General features: G+C 40.1%; 1 protein-coding gene across 5 annotated transcripts in view; it reads right to left on the reverse strand.

Moving 5' to 3' along the window:
• Nucleotides 1-24,875, reverse strand: part of IQGAP2 (IQ motif containing GTPase activating protein 2) — a 267,942-nt gene that overhangs the window by 56,639 nt on the left and 186,428 nt on the right. For all 5 annotated transcript variants that reach the window (XM_070571602.1, XM_070571603.1, XM_070571604.1 and 2 more), the window contains 7 exons: nucleotides 23,048-23,138; nucleotides 18,114-18,281; nucleotides 13,814-13,959; nucleotides 11,736-11,906; nucleotides 4,563-4,646; nucleotides 3,314-3,385; nucleotides 2,584-2,653 (listed from right to left, as the gene is read on the reverse strand). In XM_070571602.1, coding sequence (XP_070427703.1) covers nucleotides 2,584-2,653; nucleotides 3,314-3,385; nucleotides 4,563-4,646; nucleotides 11,736-11,906; nucleotides 13,814-13,959; nucleotides 18,114-18,281; nucleotides 23,048-23,138 — 802 coding nt within the window. The remainder of the gene's footprint in view (nucleotides 1-2,583; nucleotides 2,654-3,313; nucleotides 3,386-4,562; nucleotides 4,647-11,735; nucleotides 11,907-13,813; nucleotides 13,960-18,113; nucleotides 18,282-23,047; nucleotides 23,139-24,875) is intronic.

Consider the following 24,875-nt stretch of genomic DNA (forward strand, 5'->3'; position numbering starts at 1 on the left):
CTTCCTTTTACTTCCAGCTTGGTTCTGTGGTGTTTTGACAGTCAAGGAATAAAAAGAGTTCAACCAAGAAAGAATTAAAGCATGAACCCAGCATGAACGACCAAGTCTAGAGGCATCCGTATTACTTTTTGCCACTTCTGATGGTCTTTATTAGAGAAGTCACCTTGGATCCGGGGACCCCCCTCATTTCCTCATCACTGAAGCACATGAGAATTTATTTTCCTACCATTTCTAGCAAAGATGTTGCTGATGACATGACCATTTCAGAAAAAGCCAGAGCTTTTTCTGTACCAGAGCTCCTTTATGTAGCTAACTTGAGAGAACATGAGCCATCTCATTTGTGTCTAAATTTCTCTCTCTCTGCACCTAAGGATTGTGTATCTTTGCCTGAGCTAATAGGCTTGTTAGAAACAAATTAATATTTTAGCTTCACTAATTATTATGGTTCAAACTTAATATTTCTTCTATCAACAGTAGGCTTTTTGACATCTTCATGGTTGGGAATCACTTTGTGATATTCTAATTTCAGGAAGTCACATAACTTCATAGTCAGCCCTTAAAAGTGGTCATAGGACAGTCCCAGCAATTTCCAAGCTTGAGTGCATTCAATGCCTTTCCAGAAGGAATGGGTGAAGATGGATGATGATAAACTAAGAAAAGTGATCTTTTTTCAGATTAAAAATAGTCTTAGTTTTATGAAGATGCTGAATTGAGACAGAAGTGAAAATTCACATTTCAGTTACCACAAAACCACCCTATTTGCCAAAGCCCAGAGCAACGTAGATCTATCTTATTCACTAACATAGTTTCTATCTACTTTCTACTCTTTAACACAAAATCACCTCGATTTTTTCACTGAAATTTCTTTTGTCTTTGTTATTAAAAAAGACAAGGTAACCAAGTGCAAACCACGACTACCCACAAAAACATATTACCTGGAATGAAATGTAAAGCAGCCAGTGTGTTCATTTGGAAAATTTATTTGTAAGTTGCCTTTCATGTGCTATGGCAACAGCAAACCTGCTTTAGCGTGTTAGGGCTCAGAAAACAAACCCCCTACTCAGCCTTCTTGTGAAAAACTGAAAGAGATCTTCCAACTGAGAGGCGAATCTCAGTAATTCAAAAGTGGAGAAGTGTAGCACTGAAAAGCCTGGCCGACCTTTCCTCACCCGGTTTGCATACTGGACTCTGGAATCTAGTGGAAGTGGGCAACATCCAGTAGATTCTGCAGGCTGGAGGCAGAACGCAGCCCCTGAAGCTTCCCGAGGGTTTTCCTGAACAAGTACCAGGGAAGTTCTTTCCTGAGCCTTCTACTTCGCCCCACAATTCAGATAGACTTTAGACAACGAAGGGAACTGGTTAAACTATTTACTGGGTACTGTGCTAGGATCATCGCTGAACAGTTTTTTATTTCCTCCAAAAAATAAAAATAAGAAACAAGGCGGAATCAGAGACAACATAATGGCCATTTTCATTACTAAGACACACAAATAATGATTTTTTACCATCTCAAAACTACTTTTGAGGGGCTGGCCCTGTGGCAGAGTGGTTAAGTTTGCACGCTGTGCTTCGGTGGCCCAGGGTTTAGCCAGTTCGAATCCTGGGCGCACATCTAGCACCACTCCTGAGGCCATGCTGAGGTGGCGTCCCACACAGCACAACCAGAAGGACCTGCAACTAGAATATGAAGCTAGATACTGGGGGGCTTTGGGGAGAAGAAGAAGAAGAAGAAAAAAGATTGGGAACAGATGTTAGCTCAGGGCCAAAAAAACACACCTACTTCTGAATGGCCTAGATAAAATGTTAAAAATTTGCGCAGTACTAATAAATTTATCATCAAGCTCTTCTTGACTTAATCTAGGACATGTTCTCATGATAATTCAGCAGATAAAGAATGATCTTCCCTATGTAAAAACAGAATAACAAACACATGTAGAGCTGGGACTGTCAAAAAGAGAGCACAAAAAGTAGATGATATTTCTGGCTGATTTTCACTTTATTTTGCTGTTTTCAAACTTTCCACAAATGGCATATACTAGTATTATAAGAAGAAATATTTTAAAAACCACAGCTACTGTGAGAACCCCAGAATGAAATTACAGGAAGATTTTGTAGTTATCTTTGAGAGAGAAACTACATGCTTTTTACGTTCTTATTCATATTTCCAAAATTTCTTATATGAATGTGTTTTGTTCTTATAACGAGGGGGAAAAGATCATAGGCCAGTGAATGAATTAAACAGTGCAAATGTAAGCTTATCTTCCGGTTAACTCTTTTGCGTTAGATTCAGACTCTAGCTCAAATTTAATGTAAAAATATCAGCATTTATGCCAACTCCATTCTTCTTGAAGAAATCATATCCACTCCACTTGCCCCTTCCACTGATAACAGGAAGGCCCATTCCTGTCGGCACACGTTCCTTCGTGTACCCATTCAGACCTGGGGCCTGAGATGCTCAAGCTGCCTGGACACAGTGGGCATCCTCTGCCCTTGGGGCACCCCCGGAAGTGCCTGAGATGGAAACAGCCTGTCCTTGCCTAGTTTCTGAGGGGCCGTACCTCGTTTCAGAACACTCCCACTCACCCAGTGTTTTGTAGTCGTCTCTTGCTTTGTTTGCTCTCAACAGCGACTGTATTTTCACGATTTCATTATTCTGCAAAAGAATGTGACCAGCCATGACCTTCCAGAGTCCCATCTACTCCACTATTTCAGAATTTAGAACTCTTTGAGAACTGACCATATTTAAGAACAGACACGATTTAGAAATGACAGTAGTTAGATATGGTGCAGTCAATGTTTATTTTTGCATTTCCTTTGAAGAAAGGATAAGTTAGCTAAAGTGATAAACAAGGTTGAACAGGGGCTGTTTACGTAAAAATATCTAAAAAGGGAAAAAAACTTTTAGCCTCAAACTTAGATGATCCAGTCTACCTTCACATGTCTCTTCTTGAAAGAGCCCCAAAAAATTCCTCCGGTGGGCTTCTATTTAAGTTAATCGGTTAGCAGTTAGAAAAACTTTACAAGCAATGTCGGAAAACACTCTTTAGAATCTTTTCTCTTTGGCATTACTAGCCCAATCGGTTCCTTGTCACTCACGTCCTACCCAGTCCTGACTGGTGAAGACTCACTCTGAACCCGAGTTCTGAAGGAAAAAAGTAGGCCTCCACGCATGACCATGTTGAGCTCCCAGACCTCTTTTTCCTCCTAGTGTTCATTCCCACCACTTAATAAAAATCCTGCAGTGCTGATGTCTAACAAAGCACTCATTCATTCATCTTCAGGCAGGACAAAAACCCACACACAGATCTCTTACGTGATCTCTGAAATACTGTAGTCGTGAGAGGTAACTCCTCCGTGCCGTTACCATCCGGAACCAGGACTGAATCTAAAAATAAATTAAGTCAAACAGAGACATCAAAGCAATTACCAAACAACATTTCATCTCTTTTTATGCAGTCTTTCTAAAAATAATATTGTTACTTTGATTAAAAACTAAAAATTAGCAGCCCACCAAATAATAAACATCTAAAGCCTAATATTCACCTGCTACTTCTTTTATTTTTCTTTCTTAAGGAGTTTAAAACATTTTACACGTTATGGTGGGGGAGGTAACAGAGGTTTGCACTATTTTGCTTTACTCTCAATAAATAAAAGCCATGAGGGCAAGGCATTTTGCTGAGAGTTGCAATGGGTCAAGGAATCATATTAAACAAAGTCCAGGGTTTCTTCTAACAGCCCTTAAATGCATCCAATAACCTTTACATCTTTACAGGAAAACATCTAAAGAGGTCTCACGGGGACCAACTGTGACCAACAGTTCTCTGAGAATAGGCTAGCATTTCTCGGTGAGCAGAGGACAATATGAAGGAGCTGATGCACCATGGAGCTGGACCACGTCATCCTCCATCTGTCTTCATTCACCGTTTAAAAAGTCTTTTAAACGAATCTCATCTGATTCCGATGTCTCTCCAGCCCCACTATTCTGACTCTCATCTTATGTCCAAGTGGTCACCCAGTTCATTTCTGAACAGTCCTTTGGTTTTCAGCTCTGGAAGATGGGGCATCCAGTGTCTTTTCTTTCTCTACGTTCAGAGCCCTCAGCCTGGGTGGAGAGCTGCATTAGACTGGCTCCCACCCAGACACAGGTCCCAACTTACCTCTACTGCTTCTTGTCATTGGTTTTGCATTTGCCTTACAACTAAGATCTCGTACGCTTAAGTTTGAGCATTCTAAATACATATGACCAGAGGCACATGAAATAAAGCTGGGTGTCCCTCAGACCTTCAGTGATAGATTTGGACTTTCTAGAGAAAGAGTGTTTACTGGTTATGACGCTCTTTCACATTTGATTCTCATAACCACATCAACAACCTGAGCCAGTGTTTCAATGGACTGGAAGATGATCAGGCAAGTGAGAAGCGGAGGTGGGACTCAAACCCAGGACTTGCTCCTGACTTCAAGACTCATGCATATTCTTTCTATCGTCTGTCTTCCAGAAGTAAAAGTAAAACGAAGGGAAAAGTTTGAGTCAAGCACTTGACAAGGCAGGAGAGGATGTTTACCTTCACAATGGAAGTAGCATTATCAGCGAACGTTTGCCGCCTGCTTAGATACGCTTCCCGTTGTTTGTGTCCCTTCCACAAAGCCTGTGGAAAACAGTGAGTTACAGAATTAATTATGTGTAACAGTTTTCCACAGTTTATTTTAGAAACTGTGAGAACAGAGGATATCTCAAAGGACACTGAGCTGCAATGCTGGCAGAGACCCTCCCCTCCAAATATCGCCCGGATGCCAGCTCTGGGGGTGGACCTCAAACTGAGCAGAGTGCACCAGCTCACAGCTCAGCTTGTCCCCAGCTCAGGAAAGCAGAGTTACCAGGCAGAAGCCCAGTTTCCCATTTGAAAGCTTATTTTATCAAGGCCCTGGATGACAAGAAGTAATAATAAAATGGAACCGCTCCAAAACATACAGGTTAACTGGGTGCTGGTATTATTTGGTAACAATGTAAGATGTTTCAAAATAATGACTAATAAGTATCTTGGCTGCAACAAGTGGCCCGCTGTGGCCTGGACTGAAGAGGAAGCTGCTCCACTGACTTGTGACTGGATCTCGGAAAGTGGGAGTGCCGTGAGCGATCATTTCTCATCTCTTTTCTTCCTACATAAAGTTTAACGATGCTTCATCACTATATATATATATATCCATCATCGCTAAAAACTTTTACAGGAAACATTTACAAACACTAGACAATTTTTAATGGTGTCTTTAGAATGATTAAATCCATAACTATTATGAGTTTATTCCAATTCACTTTGAGAATCTTTTTATTGAAACATATCTTTGCAACTCACTCTAATTCTCTGGTTTTCTTTTTCAAAGAAGAAACAAAACACAAGTTCCTTGTGAAAAAGGACAAATAGAAAAATCAAATTATTTTTATAATTTTTTTCATGTCTGCATATATCAATCTACCTCATTCATTCTTTTTTAAAAAGGCACATGGAATTTTATTATCGTTTAAAAAATAATATACTTTTTTGTAATGATTCAAAACAAAAAACTAAGTGAGGATGGAATAAAAATGATCAGCTGAGCCCTTGCTCCAGATTTCCCCCCTCAATTCAAATCCCTAGAAATGACGAATATGCTTTTTAAAAAAACTTGTAATTGTGAAATAATTATAGACTTACAGGAAGCTGCAAAAATTATACATTGAGTGCCATGTACCTTTCCCCGATCTTCCCCCGCAATGGTAACATCTTACAAATATTCTTTTCAAGCAATCCACAATAGTGCTAGCAAATAAGAAGGCAGGTGGATCAAAAACTATGAGGGAAGAGAGAAGGCAGCTGGTATTGGACTGAAAGAGGAGACCACAGAACAAAATTCTACAAAAACGCCGGCTGGCTCTAAGCTCGAGGGAAGCAGTCAGAGTAATTTTGCAAAAGTTGTCACCTTATCCACTTGCCAAGCCGCAGACAAGAAGCAAAGACGGGAGAGTGGGGGTTGGGAAAAGTACAAAAGAGCATATGGCCTTTTAGGAGGGAATGTAGCGATATCAAATTTATAATTTAGCCTTTTGCCTAGTGCTTCTAATTTTCAATGTATCTAAACTAAGGAAATGCAAGCATCTGTGTCGAAAAACTATACATAAAGATTTTTGTTGCAGGATTGTTCGTAAAAACAAAACATATATGGAGCAGAATGTTTACAAACAGGGGAAGAGTTAGATAGAGTGTGATTGCCCTCATCCTGAGGGGCGTCACATGGTAGTTAAGGACAATGAGGAGGAGTCACATAATTTGACCGTGGAAATGTTCTGTATCTTGAGGAGCAGGAAGATCTCCAAGATACATTGCTAAGAGAAAAAGGAGACTGCAGGTCACTGCACCTAGTATGATACAACATGTTAACAAAAAAAGAAAAGCATAAAACGATAATACATATTTCTAGGCAAACAATCTGTACTCAATGCTTAGAAGATGATCTATGAGGACGTACAGCAAAAATAGAGAAAGGGTGTCAAGCAAAACGTGCCACGTACCTCTCCCTGCTTTGAACTCGCCACTCGCAAACGGAACTAATCTTGTGTTATGTATCCTTTGAAATAGTCAAAAATATATGTGTACACATAAACACTCTATCGTTGTGCACAGAAACATAAACATATGTATATGTGTGTGTATATATATACAGGCTAGAGTAGGGCGGTTACTGTCTACAGGTTTTCCGTCTTGCTACACTGTCCCTTTTTGGTCCTTTGGCTACAGAGAGCAGGCTTTTGCTGGACCTTTTTTCACCTGCACACATTGGTATTTCTGAGTTGTCAGCCTCTTGAGTGAGAAGTCTGGGATATAGGAGGCTAAAGGAAAACCAGCGACTTGCCTCCATGTCCTTCCTCAGGTCCCAAGGTTCCCTAGCCAGTCCGCCTTTTTTCTTTCCACTTTTTGGATTGTTATGTTTATTTACACATAATATTCAGGGCTTTTAGTTGCACTCAGAGGGAGGAGGAATAGGGAAAAGCACCCGTATTCCATCTTCCTAGAAGTGGGAGTCAAGCCCAAACAGTTCTTAAGTCCCTGAGGTCTTACAGTTTTCTACACTATTCAGGCCATATGGATTTAAAAAAGTCAGAAGTGTAAAAAGTAGTTATGATTCAAGAGGGCCACCTGAAAAACAATTAAAGCTAAGAGAGTTATTCCAGATGTTTAGTTATAAAATGAATATATAAACGATAAACTTTCTATATGTCAAAAAATAAACAACACAGAATAAAATGACATTCACAATAGCCACAAATTTAAGTACATGGAGTAAACTTAGCAAGAAATATGAAGGAATAAAATTCTAATACTATACTGTAGGACAGACTAATAAATGGAGAGAAATATTGATGTCTGAACTGGAAAATTCATTACTGCAAAAATGTCAATCTCCTCAAAATAAAACACCAATGTAATCATAATAGAAAATTCAGGAATAGGTTCAGAACTTTATCAAACACCTTTGCATTAGCTATTGAAAGGAGAACATGGTTTTTCTCCTTTAAGCTATTATGGTGATAAACAATTTTACAGGAAGATAAGTTATCTGAGGGTTTACAACTGGGGTGAACTTAACAGTGCTTCTCCAACTTTAATGTGCACACAAAATCATCAGAGGATCTTTTTAAAATGCAGATTAGAATTCAGTAGGTCTGGGTTCCAGGCAATGACAGTGCTGGTGTAAGTTCCACACTCTGAGTAATAAAAACCCAAACAAGGCTAAAGGATTTTCAATAGATCATCCATTTAGAAAATGCTGCTATGGGATTTGTCAGTGTGGCATTTCTGAGATGACAAAGAAACTGCTCTCTGATGTCACCAGTGATTGCCTGCACAAGTGGTCCACCAGCATGACAGAGACTTGGGGAAGTGGGACCTAACTGCAGGTTTCTGGATTCCAAGGCAGTCTAATTAGTAAGGTATTTGGCGTGATGGGTCTCAATAGCACTTCACATGGTTTGTGGATAAGACTGTTTAAAAGCACGGAAGTGCAATGTGCAAATATATATCATGCCCTTGTTCCTTGATCCAAACTGAAAGGCAATCAAAGTACTGGGGTTAGCTCAAGTTTTCATCCTGCTTTTCTGGAATTATCTAAGCTCCAGAAATGCTGTGGATCTCTACCTGCTCAGACTCAGAAGCATTCTGGATAAGGAACCTGCCACAGTGACGGATGAGCTAACATTGAAGCGTTCTTCTCTTGGTGGAATGAACCCCAAACGAAGGCCACTTGGCTCAGCGTAGAATTTCCAGTCTACAGAAGCAGAATACCACACGCCTCTGACGTTGCCAAAATTCTACATTCTTCTTTTCCAGTTTGGAAGTTTTAGTTCCATCAGGACTGGCTTTTCCTATTCTGTGCTAACAACGCTTATGCAAGGCCTCTCTGTGAGACTGCAGGCTCTTCTCATTAGAGGCTGTTTATTGAAAACAACTATGGGTATAAAGTTGGGAGGGAAGAGCTATTGATGAAAACGTAAATGGAGACAAAATTCGAAACCAGAAAGTCATTTAGAAGCAGCTTTTTACAGACAGAATGCCTTTACAAAAATGTCAGTCTCCTTTCTCAACTGGTATGAGAACCTGGGAAAATTTATAATAGCCATCTTTTTGTTATCATAAATACATTTTCTGTGTAATGCATCTGCAGCAAAAGAGTCTTTCAAAGTATCTGGACTCCAGAGGTTACTGCTTTGTTTTATAGATTGTAATTATCAATCTCTAGAAAATCTGGCTTTTGCTAAATTGATTGCATTACTTGATAATTGGGCACCTAGGTAATAGTCAAATAACCAACTCCAACTTCTGCAACACAAATTCTTGTGTGATCTCTGTTAGCCAAGACAGCCCTAAACATTTACCTTTTTCTCCTTCTGTTTCAAGGTAAAATCTAGCCATCTACAAGCGTAGTCAGTTACATTAAAACAAGGTGACGAAGTCCCGTCACAGAGCGTCACCCCCTTCCTCCCTGCCCGCAGACGCTGCCCCTGCTCCTGGTAATCTGAATCTGCTTCAGAGAAGCTTGTTTTTCTGTTTGCTGGGATGCTTCAGGCACTCTCCGGTCTGAAGTTCAGTAATTCAGTAATTCCCAGGGCTAAGTTTTGGTGTTTGTCACCATTATGTTTTTTTCTAAAAAGTGGCATTCAAGCTTTCTTCAGTTCAAGTAAAAAAAATATACTGTAGCATCTATTTCTTCCTGTCTCAGTTTTTTTGGACTCTTCCTGTGCCACATAACAACCTCAATGCTGGATCCCCATGATGTGTCCTGAGTCGTCACCTCTACACCTCATCATTTCTAACGCTGACTGAGCACTGAAGAAGTGCACACAGCGGGCAGTCTGCTACGTGAATTACCCCATTTAATCCTCACAACCCTGCAGAAAAATGGGTATTAGCACTTTTAGATGAGAAAATGTATTTTAAATCATCTATTCTTTTCCTCAGGTTTTTGTGTGATTTTTCTCAGGTTCTCCACGTATTTCAATTATTTTCAGGGTTTGCTCTGCATTCTGCTGTTGTAAATTCATTTATATTCTAGGATGTCATTCTTTCCCTTCCTCTCTTTAGCCATCAGTTATCTTTTCATTTTATTGTGCTGTCTTGTTTCATTAAGTCCACGTCTTACTAAATTTCTTGAAAGCACAAAGCAGTTTCAGTGTAAAAATTTCTTGTCTTCTGGAATGAGATGTTTACTTCATTTATATTTTACGTTTATGTTCATTTTTCTTTTTTTTTGATATGAAATTTTCTTTTTTGTTTGAGGTCTTTTTTCTGGCTCACTCATTGTTAAATGTAGACAGTTTTCCCAGAGCCTTCTTACTGTTCAAAAATAACACGGTTACATAGATCCTCCTTGATGGACAGCCTGTTTACTTGGGCACCTTCTGATTTGTTCCATAAGCATTTGAGATAGAAGACTGGCTACTGATGACCTATATTCTCTGAACACTACTCAGCTCCTTAGGAGGAGCCTGAGGCTGGGAGGGTGGTGGAGCTGGGGTGTGGTTGGCATCAGCCTGGAAGCTTTCTCTCCGAATTTGTTAAGACCATTGCATCTGGGCTGATGCCGCAAGCTAGCAAGGTTGAGCTGTTCCATGCAGGGGAAGTCTTCAGATTTCAGATCAGTCCCCTAACTCAGGATTTAATCAGCCACTTGGCAAGAAATGAGATTAGCATGATAACCTTTGGTTCATGGTCTTTGGGTTTTGTGGGCTGTCAGGTTTCTACTCCCATCTATAGCTTGCCTTTAGACCTCATGCCCTCGTTGACAGAAAGCTGTCAGAACAGTGAAAAAGAGGCATGGTGGGTGCCTTAGTTCCCCTCAGTTCGATGACTTCTTCAATCCTGCCTCCTCTACTGAGGTGAAGGGAAAGGACTCCAAATGATTGTTTCTGTCCTAGCCCTCCCATGACTTCAGCCCTGGGTCCTAATATCAGATGGATTTTACATGGTGAGCTCTTCAGAACGTCTTCCAACTGCAGCACTGCTCTGCGCCCCAAGACTGGAGAGCTTAGAGTTGGTCCAAATGGAGTTGGTCCAAATCAGCGGACACTCTTAGAATTTTGTGCAAAATTAGAGCCTCAGCATCAGTGCAGATGATTCAGTTTTAGACTTTTGTTCACTTCCTGTGTGTTTTGCCTACCATTTGTTTAAAGAAGGAATAAACTAGAAAACTTACTGGTTTACCTAGAAAAATCCTGTAAGTGTTAGGTTTTAGGAGACATTTCTTTTAAAAAATTATTTCTGTTTTCTAGCATCTTAAGCTCCGAGCAAATTCAAACATTTGAGCACCTATCATAGGCAAGACACAAGAATATGAAAGTTTTAAAAATTTGTTTTCTGCCCTGAAGGATATTACAGTTAGGTGGGAAAAGCAGAGAAGTCCACCAATGACAACAAAAAAGAAGCTCTTCAACTTAAAAACTTTCGATTTAGGAAATTTCATCCTTATTTGCCAAAGCAAAACCCCATCAAACTCTGCCCTGCAATAACAGTTTCACTTTGGATGCACAAAAAAGGACAAACACAGCCTTTTGGAAGCCAGCATGGTGGTTGGTAGAGGGTGCTGGGGGAATAAGGAGGAGAGACATCTAAATCTCGCAAGCTCTTCTCCTGCCAACCAGAAAATTCGGACAAGTCATATAAGCTTAAGAATAACTCAGAACAAAAAGCTGGGAATGAGGATTTGTCCTGCAGGCCTAAATGAAGAATGACAGATCAGATAAGGCAGAAGATGCTCTTGGAGATGCTCAGTCTATTTCATTAGCTCTTCAGCTCTTTCAGGCTAGAAGAGCAAAGAACCTCAGATGCCATTCAACATCCACCAACCACTAAAAACCAATTCATAAAGCACCTGAGTCAGGAAGCAGGTGACACAAGGAGATCCAGCTTTGGAGAAACACGATTTCAACTCTGATCTGAGGCGTCCCTCTGGCTCTGACTAGGTTGGTGGCAGGTGGACCTGTGCAAGTCCATAGTGGCCCTGAATACTCTCTAGAGGACCACAGGTGAAAAATCATTCAACTTTCTCATCTCAAACCCTTAAGAAAGCAGACTTGGGGGCAGTGATTAAGGAAAAACTCTGCAGTCAGATTTGTTTATTAGAAAGCTGGTAGTCGATTGTCCTATCAAATAAAATATTTTCAGGGGCTATGACAGTCTGCTGTAGCTAGTGGTAGGCAATTCACATACCTGTATTTTGACCACATGCTCTTCTTGCTCATATAAAAATGATTTCCTAGCTTCATACTCTTTCCTAAGGCGGGCTCCTGAGCTTGTGGCTTCAAAGCGAAGAAGCAAATCTTCGGAAGCAGACCACATCTTCTCACGAATGTAATTGGCTGTGACTTCCTCAATAATGTCCTGGCAAGAGATATTTCTTATGGTTACACTTCACACATCAGGTGAAAGAAGCAGATAGGATAGCTTCTGGAGGTTTTATCTTTTAGAAAAGGATATGGATAGCTCTTTCTGGTTTGGTTTAAAAACAGATTTGACCAGAGCTGAGGGATGAACTGGCTTAACTTCTTTCTGGCAACATGATTTTGGAATCCTCTGAACTCTGTCCTGAGATAGTACGAGAACATGGCTGAATGATCTCAAGATTTGGAGGCAGGGATGTACGGATGATGCTGGCAAGAAGCAAGCGTGAGGCCTGAGGCCCATAGAGTGTAAATAAGACAAAGATGAGTACAGTAAGAATATGCATCGCCTCCCCCCGCCTCAGGCTGCCAAGGAAAAGCCTGCAGTGCATACGAATTCCTCAGGCTTCTCTGCCGCCTTTTTCTCGCTCAGGCCAGAGTAGGCAGACTGCTGTATTGGGTTGGGGGAAACTCAAAATAAATTTGGAGTAAAATAAAAGACTTGGGGCAGAAGGAAAGGAGGTGGGAGAGGCAAGATGTGCTATCACCGGCAGACAAGGAGACCGAGATGGATGAGACAAAGGGAACAAGGCAGATTGTGAGACGCCTTTATGTGGATCACGAACTGGGTTTACTTTTATGATCTTTGAGAGATGCAAGCAAAGACTGAACTCACTTCCACGGCTGATGCCTCTAGTCCAGCGTGACTGGAATCAACAGATTTGGATCGGATTCCAAATGGATTGGAATCAATTTAAACAATTAAAAGTGAAATCATATAAAAGATGCGTAAATATCTTTAAGAGAAGACATATATGTACATTCACTGAATAAAATCAGTAATTTTAGATTGTCTAGAAGAAATAATTTTTTTTTAAAGTGTAGACTTGCCACTTTTTAATAATTCTAACAGACTGATGCTCAATTTCACAGAGTTCTGCCTAGGGTATCTCTGGATGCCACGTGAGCAGTTTTTGGTTCTGAATTTTAACCCTTTGATGCTGCTTCTTCACAGCGTGATACATTTTTTCAATTACAGCCTATAGTTTTTAAATATTGTCCGTAATTTCATTTCTCAACAAAGTAGCACTAATAATTCATTGCCACAATGCCATTTTCCTATAAATTGTGGGAACTTTGAACATTTGAAATTAGTTAATAAGTTATTTCTTTACTAGCTTCTTGTCACTCAAGATTTCTGATGTCAGGGTCAGCCCCAGGCCAGTTTTTTTCCCAGAGTTTTGTAAATACCGTACCGGTGATTCTGTTCACAGCACTGCGATACTGCAACGTCTTTGATGCTGGGTGACTTTGAACGATTTTGTAAGATCTATATTTGTGTATTCTATTTTTTGTTTTTCCCCCAAAATGGAACTCAAAAATTTCTCTTAAACATACTACAATGCCTGGATCAAACAGCAGTCTTCACATCTTTTGGGTCCAACTTTTGGTCTCAAGTCAAAAGCAATCTTGAATATTCCTTCAAGGGTATTTCCCCCTGGGAAGCATTATTCACTTTCTAAAGGACCTACATATCTATGTTGTAGGCTAAGAGGCGGAAAGAAAGAAGACATTTTAAATACTAACAACCAAGGAATTACCACTAATTGAGCTTTCGTCTCAAGGAAAACTTGAAGATTCGTTTCTTAGGATGATCTACCATCTCGGATAAGCCACAAAAGCCGTCTTCCCCCTACTCTCTTTGGTGGTGTTATGCAAATAGGGAAAACATTCTAAAAATCGGTACCATGCAGCCACATCCAACTGTAGTTCATGAAAACTTTACTCCACATCCAGCCTTCAAATAAACCAATTAGTTCCTCCCATCACTTCCACGATTCAAATACAGAAAAGCGGTCTTGCTTATCTTTAGGTAACATAGTTTTCCATCAAACACCAACTTCCTACCTCAATTTCTTTTGCCATGAGCCATGATTCTTTAAACAAGCATGAGGCAGGTGTGACCCAGGAACTCTCTTTTGAATCGACGTTGTAGTAGTAGTCATATTTGTCCTGCAGGGTAAGTTTGAGCCATGGACCTTCTTCAGTAGACACTAAAGAAAAAAGTTTGTTACATTCCAGAGAGAAACGCTGAACCCTTCAACATCCATGTAGCTTCTTCGATATGTAAAATAATCTGATGAATGTGTTTTGTACCAAGCATTCAGATGGTCTAAGTAAACATCACTAGAAATGACTCACTAAAATGGGATGAATTCTGTGCGTTCATCGGCAGCTCTCTGCTAAGCCAAAGAAAAAGGAGGAGAGACTGATGGCGAATGCTAGCTCTGGATCGCATTTTCCACAAGGATGACAGAAGTCACAAATGGCCAACAACAAGGAAAAGCAAGCAAGGAATGTATGCCCGAGGTAGAGGTGAACAGCACCACGAGGAGAAAGGAGAACAACGAGCAAGAGTCCTCTTTGATTAGAAAGACTTCCAGCACCTTCTCTGAGAGGGAGTGACCTACAAGGACTGTGACTCAACATTTAAGGAGGGCCATTAAACCAAAGCAGAAATGACTCATCTTTGCAGACAAGTCTATCCAAAGTACAAAATGGCATATGCAAACAGCAAAGTCACTAAATAGGCAGAAGGAAAATTCCTGGTTCCTCTGAATCATCTTGCTCCACACAACCACACAAAATGAGAAAAAAAAAAAATGTTGAAAGGACTTAATTTGTGGGGAGGGGCATACTAGAAAAAAAACCTATGGCAGTCATGCTTAAATTGGTCAAGAAGAATATCTCTTCCTCATGAATCCATGGGCTACTCTTCCTGTCTAGAAATAAGTTTATTTTGTTGAATTGTCATGATTCTTCCTCCAGATCAGAGAGCTAAAAACAACAAAAAAAAAATAAATTCTGACCTAGACCAAGCTAAGCCAACAGCTAGCTGCCAGGTGGGCATTAGATTAATTGCCTTTATAGATAAATCAGAGTTCAAGTGAATTTCCTCATAGAATATCTAAATGGATTCAAACAACTAAGCAGAAGTAACTTCACGGCCCCTTAGTGTATGTTGATTCTTTATTTGGTTTTAAGTGCCTCTCAACTGTTCTATTTGTCAATGCCCAGGAAGAGAGATGCACATCTTTTTAAATGGGCAGTCAGACAGCTGTTATCTGTTTAGAAATTCTGGTCTACTAGAAAATGTATTGCATAGTCAAATTAGGATGATCACAAGTAATCATTATATTTCCAGCCACCAACAGTCGTCAGATTCACGAATGCTGTCAGAAGAATAAACACCCTTCTCTAGGCAACTCTCTCACTGGGAAGGAAAGAAGGCAAAGATGGTAAAAACTGATATCTTCTCTTATTTACATAAAAACTGAGAAGAAAAAAGGTCTTAGCTGGTTAAAAACCAACCATATTGGCATTAGAAAGCTGTATTTGGGTTGGGATGTCAGAGGATAATAGGAAAAGAGAATTCCTATCATTTTCACATCAAGTTTGAATTTACAGTCAGACTTTGAGAGGCTGAGGAGGGTGTCTCCAGCACAGAGTACAAGTATTTTTCTTAAGAAATACAGTTGGTTTGTTACGTAGGGAAAAGGGTAATAATGGGTCTTTGAGGAAACCATAAAAGAGAAAAAGGCCAGTTAGTTAAGAGGTAGTGAGTATTCTAAAAGGAGGCACACTTTTAGATGACTTCCAGACGAGATTATACCTATAGGTGAGAGCTACACTGAGCTATAGGATGAGTGCCCTACCTCGGAGCAGACACTACAGTTTGGGAAAGATTAGACATCCTAGAACCAGAGGTGAAAGAGAGAAAAATAAATCATCCTGTTCACTCCCCAAAACAATGTTCATCACTCCATCTGGGGGTGAAAGTCAGCCTTTAATCGCTTAGAAAGCTTCTCCTCTTCCTTTAAGAATAGGGATTGGCAAACTTTTTCCGCGAACCCTTCTTCTTTTTCTGGCGCGAAGGGCCAGAGAGTAAATATTTTCAGTTTTGTGGGCTATAGATTTCTGCTAGAATAGAACTACTCAACTCTGCCACTGTAGCATGAAAGCAGCCACAGACAACACCCAAATTAATGAGTGTGGCTGGGTTCCAACAAAACTTTATTTATAAAAACAAGTGGAGGCTCAAGGAATCCAGTAAAACACTATTAGAATAACTGAGTTCAGTAAGGTTGCAGGATACAAGATCAATCTACAAAAATCAATTGTATGAAAATATGTCCATGCAGAAACTTGTACACAAATATTCACAGAAGTATTGTTCAGAATAGCCAAAAGTGGGGGGAAAAAATCCAAATTCCATCAGTTGATGAATGGATAAATAAAATGTGGCATATCCATACAACGGAATATTATCAGCCACAAAAAGGAATGAAGAACTGATGCATGCAACAACGTGGATGAACTTTGACAACATCATGCTAAGTGAAAGAAGCCGGACAAGGTATGATTCCATTTATATGAAATATCCAGAACAGGCAAAACTATACAGAACACAGATTAATGGTTGCCTGGGGCTGATGGTGAGGGGTGGGGAGCAATGGCTAATAGGTATGTGGTTTTGGTTTGGTAAAATGAAAATGTTCTAGAATTAACTAGTGGGGTTGGCTGTACAAGTTTGTGAATATACTAAAAACCTCTAAATCGTACACCTTAAAAGGGTGAGTTTTATGTGAATTACTTCTCAATAAAAAACCAATTATATTTCTATATATTAGCATTAAACAACCCCAAAATGAAACAAAATGTTCACAATAGCATCAAAAATGATAAAATACGTAGGAATAAATTTAACAAAAGGAATGCAACTTTATATACTGAAAACTACAAACCATTGTCGAAAGAATTTAAAAAGGCTTAACTAAAAGACATGCTACGTACATGGATCAGAAGACTCAATATTGTTAGGATGGCAACAACACTCACATTGATCTAGAGAGCGAAAACAATCCCTAACAAAGTCCCAGCTGGCTCGCTCTCTTTTTTTTGGAGTAAAAATGAATCTAAGGTACCTCCTAGGTTTCTGAATTGGATATCTGGGGATATTTTGATTCCATTGACTAAAACGTGGCACACGGGAAGAGGAGTAGGCAAGTTTAGGAGAGAGAAGATAAACCAAGTTTGGACCAGGATGGATTTGACATTAGGATGGGTCATCTTTAGGAACTCAACCCCTGCGTTAATACAGTTGTGCAATTCTTTCCCCATAAAGGGTGAGGCGAAGGACACTATGGTGACTCCTGATGAAGAGATGTGGAAGGAACAGAGAGGGGCTCAAGGGTGACCAGAGGCCAAGTAAGAAAGAGTGGCAAATAGCCCTCCTCACATTTCATTAACAGGAAAATGTGCTGAATTGGAGGGTGGAATCTCCAAAGTTGGAAATACATCAGACAAACTTAAAAGTAAGTACAAAGGGTACTATTGGACAGACTTTCAGTAGAACTAAAAATATTTTTCTTAAGTTCCACTTCTAAGGTCATATACTGTCACAGTAGCCTCCTACACATGAAAAGTACTATGTATATAACCTATGATGCAGTACAAATAAACACCAGCCTACGAGTCAGGAGACACCTTGATCCTTGATACTAGGACATAGCAGGTGCTCAATAAAAGCCTACTCAAGGAATGATGGATTAACTCTGCCAAAAATTAATCTCCTTGGATCTGTCATTTTCTCCCTCTGTCCAAAATCTCATGAATGTGTTTCTAAATCTGAAAAATGAGTATTAAACTCATGATCTCAAAGATACTTTCCAGAGCTAACATTTCATGATCAGCCATTGAATTGAATAGGCATAAATATTTGCCAAGGTCATTGATCTGATCCCTTGGAGACCAATTCACTGCACTTTATTCTATATTTTGAAGATTACTCTTTATCCCTACTTAATATCGTACAATCATGTATCATTTGTTTCAGAAAGGTTTGAGAGAAATATTAGTGTAAAAGTCAGTTGTGTCACTGGAGGAATGGATCAATAAGCAAGACCTACAGAAAGCAAAGTCTCCTTACATACTGTATCTTCTCAAGTCTATGGTACCACCCACGCAGAGCCAAGTTAATCACAGCTTTCCAAAAAACAAACATCTAAAAAATTTCCTTTGCCATAGATGATCAAAAAAATTTTATAAATGTTCATTTGATAATATTTGTCTTAAAATTAAGAAAATACCACAGAAACCATCATATTCAAAATGATATTATTTGGTGCTAAACGATGAAGCAGCTTACCATGTTCAGATTTTTTCTCTTTTGCCTTTGCAAGGGCATCATAGCACCTGTCAGCACATTCGGGGATTATGTCATTTGGATTACAAACGGAAGACTTCAAAACAGACAAAATATCACCTGGTGTTTCTCGCTCCAAACACTGATTAACATCAACGACCAGTGTAACCCCTGGGTAATGGGGAAAAAAAAAAGAGTTTCTGTTAATGGTTATCTTCTACTTACCCTAGAGGCAGGCAAGGATATAATTCAACCTTTTAGGAGTGCACTGGTATTAAATCTTTTTACCCTTTGAGAGTATGTACCACATATGCCCAAGGCAGTCACCAACTCACCTACCAGTTTAGGTTGTAAGCAGATGATGATCGCATAGGAGCATGGTCTATTAAAAATCATGGTATTTCCTGGTTACTCTTGTGTGGTGTCAAGGCACTAGGTTTTGCTCGCTGTAGTCATCAACGAAACAGGGTGAATGCACACCAACGTGGATATGCAGCCCTTACATAAGTCATTAATCAGTATTTGAGAACTAGCTTTACAAAGACATTTATTTATTTTAGAAAAAGTAAAACGCTATCTAAGCTACGGAAATCCTGAAATTCTCTTGTATAGTGCTAGATACTATATAAGATATAGCACTTCGCAAAATACATGAAAGTTGTCATTAGCAAACTACATGAATGTTCTAGAAAGGCAACAGGCACAGCTGGTGGATATGTGCAATGGAGTCCAGAAACTTAATTCTGGAAACAATTTAGACCCAGAAAGCATTTTATCCCATTCAAATTTCTGCTTTTCCCTGTAAATAAAACCTCACTGAACTCTTAGTTGCCCAAGAAAAGTTAACACATGAATTCCTTCTTTTCCACTTTAGGTGCAGGTAAAACTATTCCGGCCCAGCCAAGGGAACTACTGTTTTCACAACCTGTAAATGTACTGAATTAGAAATATAGAATTAAAAAATAAAAGAAACCAGGTTAAAATATTTTCTAGATGAAAAAAGATCTTGATGAAAAGAGAAGGGAGAGATGGATATTTCTTCTTATTTTTTTTAAAACATATATAAGTCAAACTCTACTGTACAAATGCTAAATGGTATATTGTCGTCATCAAATTATGTTCACACGTGCATAGAAGAGAACAATGAATGCTGACGGGGCAAAACAGAGTTTGACTTTCAACAGCCTGGAGACAAAGTCACGCAAATCTAGAGGAGCAGATAGAGAGTAAAGGGGCAGCTCCGTGGGAGACTCCAACTGTTGCTGAACAAAAGGCATAGCAGTATGTTCTTGCGCTGTGGAAGTTAATAGGAACAGGTGAAGTGCCCCTCTTTCCTCTTCTCCAGGAAAACTTTGCAGGGTGAGAAAAACGCAGGACTGGTGTTTGAGAAGTTTGTGGGCTGAGAGAAGCAGAAGGAACAAGTAAACCACAAAGAATTCTCGCATGAATTACCTCTGACAGCTTTGTCTAACCAGTAAAATGCCATTTTCCTTAAAAGATGGGTACTATAAAGGTGTAAATTTCTTGCATAGAGTAATATGCTTTATCATTGAGTATTGATGTGCAAGGAGAGGGTCCACAGGTTAACTTTCCAGACAACTGAAGCTCACCTTAACAGAACCGTTTTCCGTGAAAATTGAAAGCTCCGGAGAAAACCCTAAGAGAACAGTCTATGCTGCTCATCATTTTACCTGCAGCCCCTGGTACCTAGCAGGTGCTTCATGTTTGGTGAGAGCCACGAGAAGGGTCCTTCACAGCATTAAAATTGGGCTATCTTACAGTGACTGAGACGCTAAAGGACCGTGGGGGTGTTTGGGCTTCTTTGCTCCTGCACTAAATGGCCTCAAACTCCTATGCCTCTTAGTTTCCCCTATCATCACTGTCAGCGTGACTTCCTGCTGCTGTCTGTGTGCCTGCATGGGGCAGCCCAAACAAACACGTAACCACCTGGTAACGTGCGGCTTCTGATGTGCTCTGAGTTGGGAAGGGAAACAAGCAAACATATTAGTGTTATGTCTAAGACAAGAATAAACTGGTCAGAGTGTCTCTCCACGAGTCCCTGAGGAGGACAGTCAATCAGTTCCAGCACACAGACTTCAAGGCATCTACTTTCACTGCTTTTTGCTTAACCCGTGGGTTGTGGTCAAATGCCAGATAGTTGAGGGTGTCAGATAAATGATCTCCATAAAGTTAGGGATGTTTCTGCTAAGGAACAAATTAAGCAATCTTACATAGATCTTCTAAGGGATCCAAAAGTGTTCGCTTTACATCTTAAGCCATATAGCAGCAGGCTTTCTCTAAAGCATGCATTCTCAAAAGGGGTGATATAACCTCTTAGTTCTTGGGAGGAAGGGGTAAAAAAACAACTTTTTAGGTAGAAAGTGCAGATCTACATATGGTACATAAACAGATGTACAATATGTCTGTGGTATTGAAATTTCGTGCTTGAGGAGCAATTAGGGAAAAAAACGTTTAGAAAGATTCCTCAGGGTGCAATAACGGAGAAAGGTTGAGAAATATTGCTGCAAGGAGTCAAAAGTAGAGACAAGCCTACTTTAAGAAAGCAAGACGCTCCAGTGAAAGTGCATGTTGGGCCAAAATCAAGGAGACTTGAGCTCTTCTGCCCTTTTAAATCTTGCCTGTGGGAAAATATATGGGCCAATACGTGATCTTTTATCAAACTATCTGAGAGTAGGTTTGGTGTTTACAACATGTCACCAGAATCTGTTTCAAGCCTTCATACAAAGGATGAAAGATGCTTTTAAAAGTAAGATTAAATTCCTTGTTGAAAAACTGGAAAATTCTCATCTCAGTGTCAGAATATAGATGGTTTTATCTTCAGAACTTCTTTTTGTTGTCATACATCGTAGAAGACACTCTATTCACCCTTCCAAGGGACAGGGGCGTTAGAAGATAGGATTTTAAATGTGCGAGTGTGGAGTACAAAATCACACATATTTGAGAAAACCTTTTACTCTCATAGTCAATAGAACCATAAGTCTCAACATAAAAAACAGCACCCTCTTAACATCTGTAGGCCAAATGTCAGAAGAACATGGACTAAAAGGAATAAAATAACTTCTAAATTGGTTTGATCTCTGAGAGAAAAATCCTAACCCTTTTAGGCTATTTGAGTGCCTATATTACAATCTAATTTCATAGAAGTGTTTCTTCAAACTATGGTTGCCTTCAGTTTTATACTTAAATTTCTTATATACACATCTCAACCTTGTTTTTTTTCTTAAGCATTAGAGTCTAGAACGGAAAGTCTTCAAAGATCCTAAGGGCATAAAAGTTCAGGTTGGAGAAATACACACAGTTCTCCAGGCCAAGGAAATCAAAACCAGATGGTCCTCACAGATGCTTCCAAAGTTTAAAAGCACATTGTTGAAGCAAGACTAAGGCATCTCAATGGCATTCTGTGACCCAATACAACCGGAGAGATTCTAATTGTGCCATGAATGGACAGGCTAATGAACTCCACTTTTAGGAAGCTTATTTTAATTTATTTAGCTTATTTGTACACGTAGAGTGTTAGTATATCAATCTCGAAGCTAGTTTAGATTGCCATGTGAATTTTCATACTATTCCTCCATGAAAAGAGGCTTCAAATAAAATTTTAAAAACTATCATCTGAGTCAATGTGGGGATTCTGCGAGTTGCTGAGTATATTTATTCCAGTTGTGCATTCTGGACCAGGGGAAATAATCCCAAAGTGGATTTGGGGAACTATTGGACCCCCTGTGAGACAGACCTAAGCTAAAACTCCATTGATCATCTGACCTCCATAAGCCCCCACGCTGACTGCTGGACCACAGTGAAGTGGTGGGTCTCCTGGAATGAGCATCAGTTCAGAGACAAAGTCGAGTCATCTCTGAGAAGTCTGATTATGCCCTTTGCCCCCAGCACAGTCACCATGGTAAAAGGCCATAGGTCTCTTCAGGAGAAGCCTGGGAGAAAGATGAACAGTATACATTTTTGGTAGTGTAGCAAAGTCCTTTCTCAAAAGGGCCTGGCCTCCATTTCATTCAGAGTTCTGGGTCTGTAAATGGCTCACGTCTGAGAACTGACTGAGGGGCCATAACTTTCTGTTTCCATGATTCAAGTTAGACTTCTAATCACTTGACCTGGAACTCTTCCACCTGTACAGATCAAGGAAGAATTTCGTAGACGAACTGTCTATTTCACTTCCAGGAACAGCATGATCGAATAGCCAGCTCCATAGGTCTTTGCAAGTCAGATTAGTCTGATCACTGCTTTCACTCAGCTGACCATCACAGTAAGCACACACACTTGTTTTGGTGATTAAGTGCTGCCACCAGGCCTCTGCTGGCCTGCCCTACAGATTTTGGACTTGCCAGCCTCTCCACAATTGCACGAGCCACTTCCTTAAAATAAATCTCGGTCTTTCTCTCTGCATATAAATGGGTATGTATATAGATAAACAGATAGTACGTGTACTTTCCAGAGAAACACTAATACATATATATAAAACTGTATATGTAGTTCTGTTTTTTTCCAGAGAAAAATATATACTTAGTTCTATTTCTCTGGAAAACCCTGACTAACACAATGAAAGGCATGGAGGACCCTTATTAAGCAGAAATGGGTAGTTTTCTAAGGATCAAGATAGAAAAAAGACTTGATTAAACTATAAATTTGAGAGTTTAGGAATCATTTTTTGCTTTCTGGATTTCGTTCAACAACATTCTTAGATTTTGCTGGAGATAGCACCTAATTACGGAAAATAGTGCAACCAACAAATCTTAATTTTGTATAAATATGCACTCAAAAACTAAAATTGGTAAGACAGTCCAAATAGTTTCAGAAATTAAAAATTACATAATTTTAAAAGATTATGAATTACAATGAAAATGCAAGGGCATAACCGGATGCAAGCAAGCGAGGTGGGCCAGGAAAAGGAGGCGAGGGCTCACACTGTTTTGCTTTGTCCTTGTCCATGTTGGCCTCATCGACTGCGTGCTGTATCTCATCCAGCCAAAGAACTTTAGAAGCACTCTCAGAGTCCTGGGAATATTGCCATAGAAAAAAAGAAAGAACAGTGAATGATGGTGAAACAGAATTAGTAACTGCTTTTCAGGAGCCTTTTTATTACAATTTCTACAAACTCTGATCTGGCAACTACTAAACACTGCCATATAGTGCCACAAGCTACTAACGAAAAAGACCCCCAACCCAACCGCTTCTCCTTTCTCCACGGCCACCCTCGCAGTCCAGCCGTCATCACTCAACGGGACAGCTGCCTGGGTCTCTATTTGCTTTTGTTGCTTCCAAGTTCACCTTCTACCACAGTGGTCATCTACCGGGAACCAGATGGGCTCTTCAAAATGGACATCTCGTGACACCGCTCCTCTTCTTCACCTCCTCCAGGTTTTCCCCTGCAGTTAGGAGGGGACAAAACTCCCTCCCCATGGACTCTGGGCATCTAATGATCTGGCCCTGCTGATCCCTCTGGCTGCACCTCCCATTCCTCTGCTCCCTGCCCCAGACCTTCACACCAGCCTCCTTCAGATCATAGCATTCTAGCCCAGCCGCATGACTGGTGGCTCTTCTTGTCTTTCAGGGCTTCATTCAAACGCCACCTACTCCAACAAAGCCTTCTCTGGCCACCCCTAGTCAAACACTCTCTCCCCCACTCACTCAGTAACTGTGGTTCCCAGGGTGGCCCCGAGGGCCATGGGATACTTTAAATTTGAGGGAAGCACAATGATACCTGATATTTATCAGACACAGAGACAAAAATAAACACAAACACAGGCAGCCCTGATTGCCTAGTGGTTAAAGTTTGGCACTTAACACTTTGGCAGCCCAGGGTTCACTTCCTGGTTGCAGAACCACACCACTTGTCAGTTGCCATGCTGTGGCAGTGGCTCACATAGAAGAACCAGAACAACTTACAACTAGCATATACAACCACGTACTGGGGATTTGGGGATCAAAAAAAAGGAAGAAGGCTGGTAGCAGATGTTAGCTCAGGGCAAATCTTTCCTTGCAAAAGGGAAAAAAAAAAAAACCCCAAACAAAAACATAGTGATTGCCCTCAAGGAGCTGACAGTTCAGTAGAAGAGACAGATGTATCAAAAAATAATTATAATACAAGGTGATCAATGTAATAGCGGCTGTAGATACATGATCTAGAAATAGCCAAGAAGGGGTTAACTTAGAATAGGGCTTGTTGATTTGCAGAGGGAGAAAAGACTAAGTGGTTAAGGACAGCTGCAGAAAGGAAGCACTAGCAGCAATGAAAAGTTATTGAAGTATCTTCACTAGTTTTTACTTTTGGGTTGACTCTGACGATCTTGCCACAAATGCAATGCTGGTATGTAATGTAATTAAATGGGACTTCCAGACTGCAACTGCGTTTTATATAAACTTGTCCAAAATTATAAGTAAATTTTATCAGTAGAAATCATTTTCAGGGAAGGTAAGACATTCCGTTTAAAAAAATGGGAACATCTGCCCCCGTGTAGGAATGTATCACATACTAAATCCTAAGGCAAGATTGTGATGAATAGAGGGTAGCTCAGTGGAGCCATGAAAACGTGCTCCATCACTCAGGACTCAAGATGGATGAGGAGCAGGGAGGAGAAATAACACACCAGCTCCTTTGGCAGGCTTCAACCTTATTTCCCTCAGAGACTAACATGAGAAATTGTGTGTGAAAAGGGCTCTGAAAATGAAAGAAACTATCTGTTATTTCATCCCACAACATCTGGCCTAATGGAGACCATTGTGGAAGGCCTG

The sequence above is a fragment of the Equus przewalskii genome, chromosome 13 (assembly GCF_037783145.1).
Source record: "Equus przewalskii isolate Varuska chromosome 13, EquPr2, whole genome shotgun sequence".
NCBI lineage: Eukaryota > Metazoa > Chordata > Mammalia > Perissodactyla > Equidae > Equus > Equus przewalskii.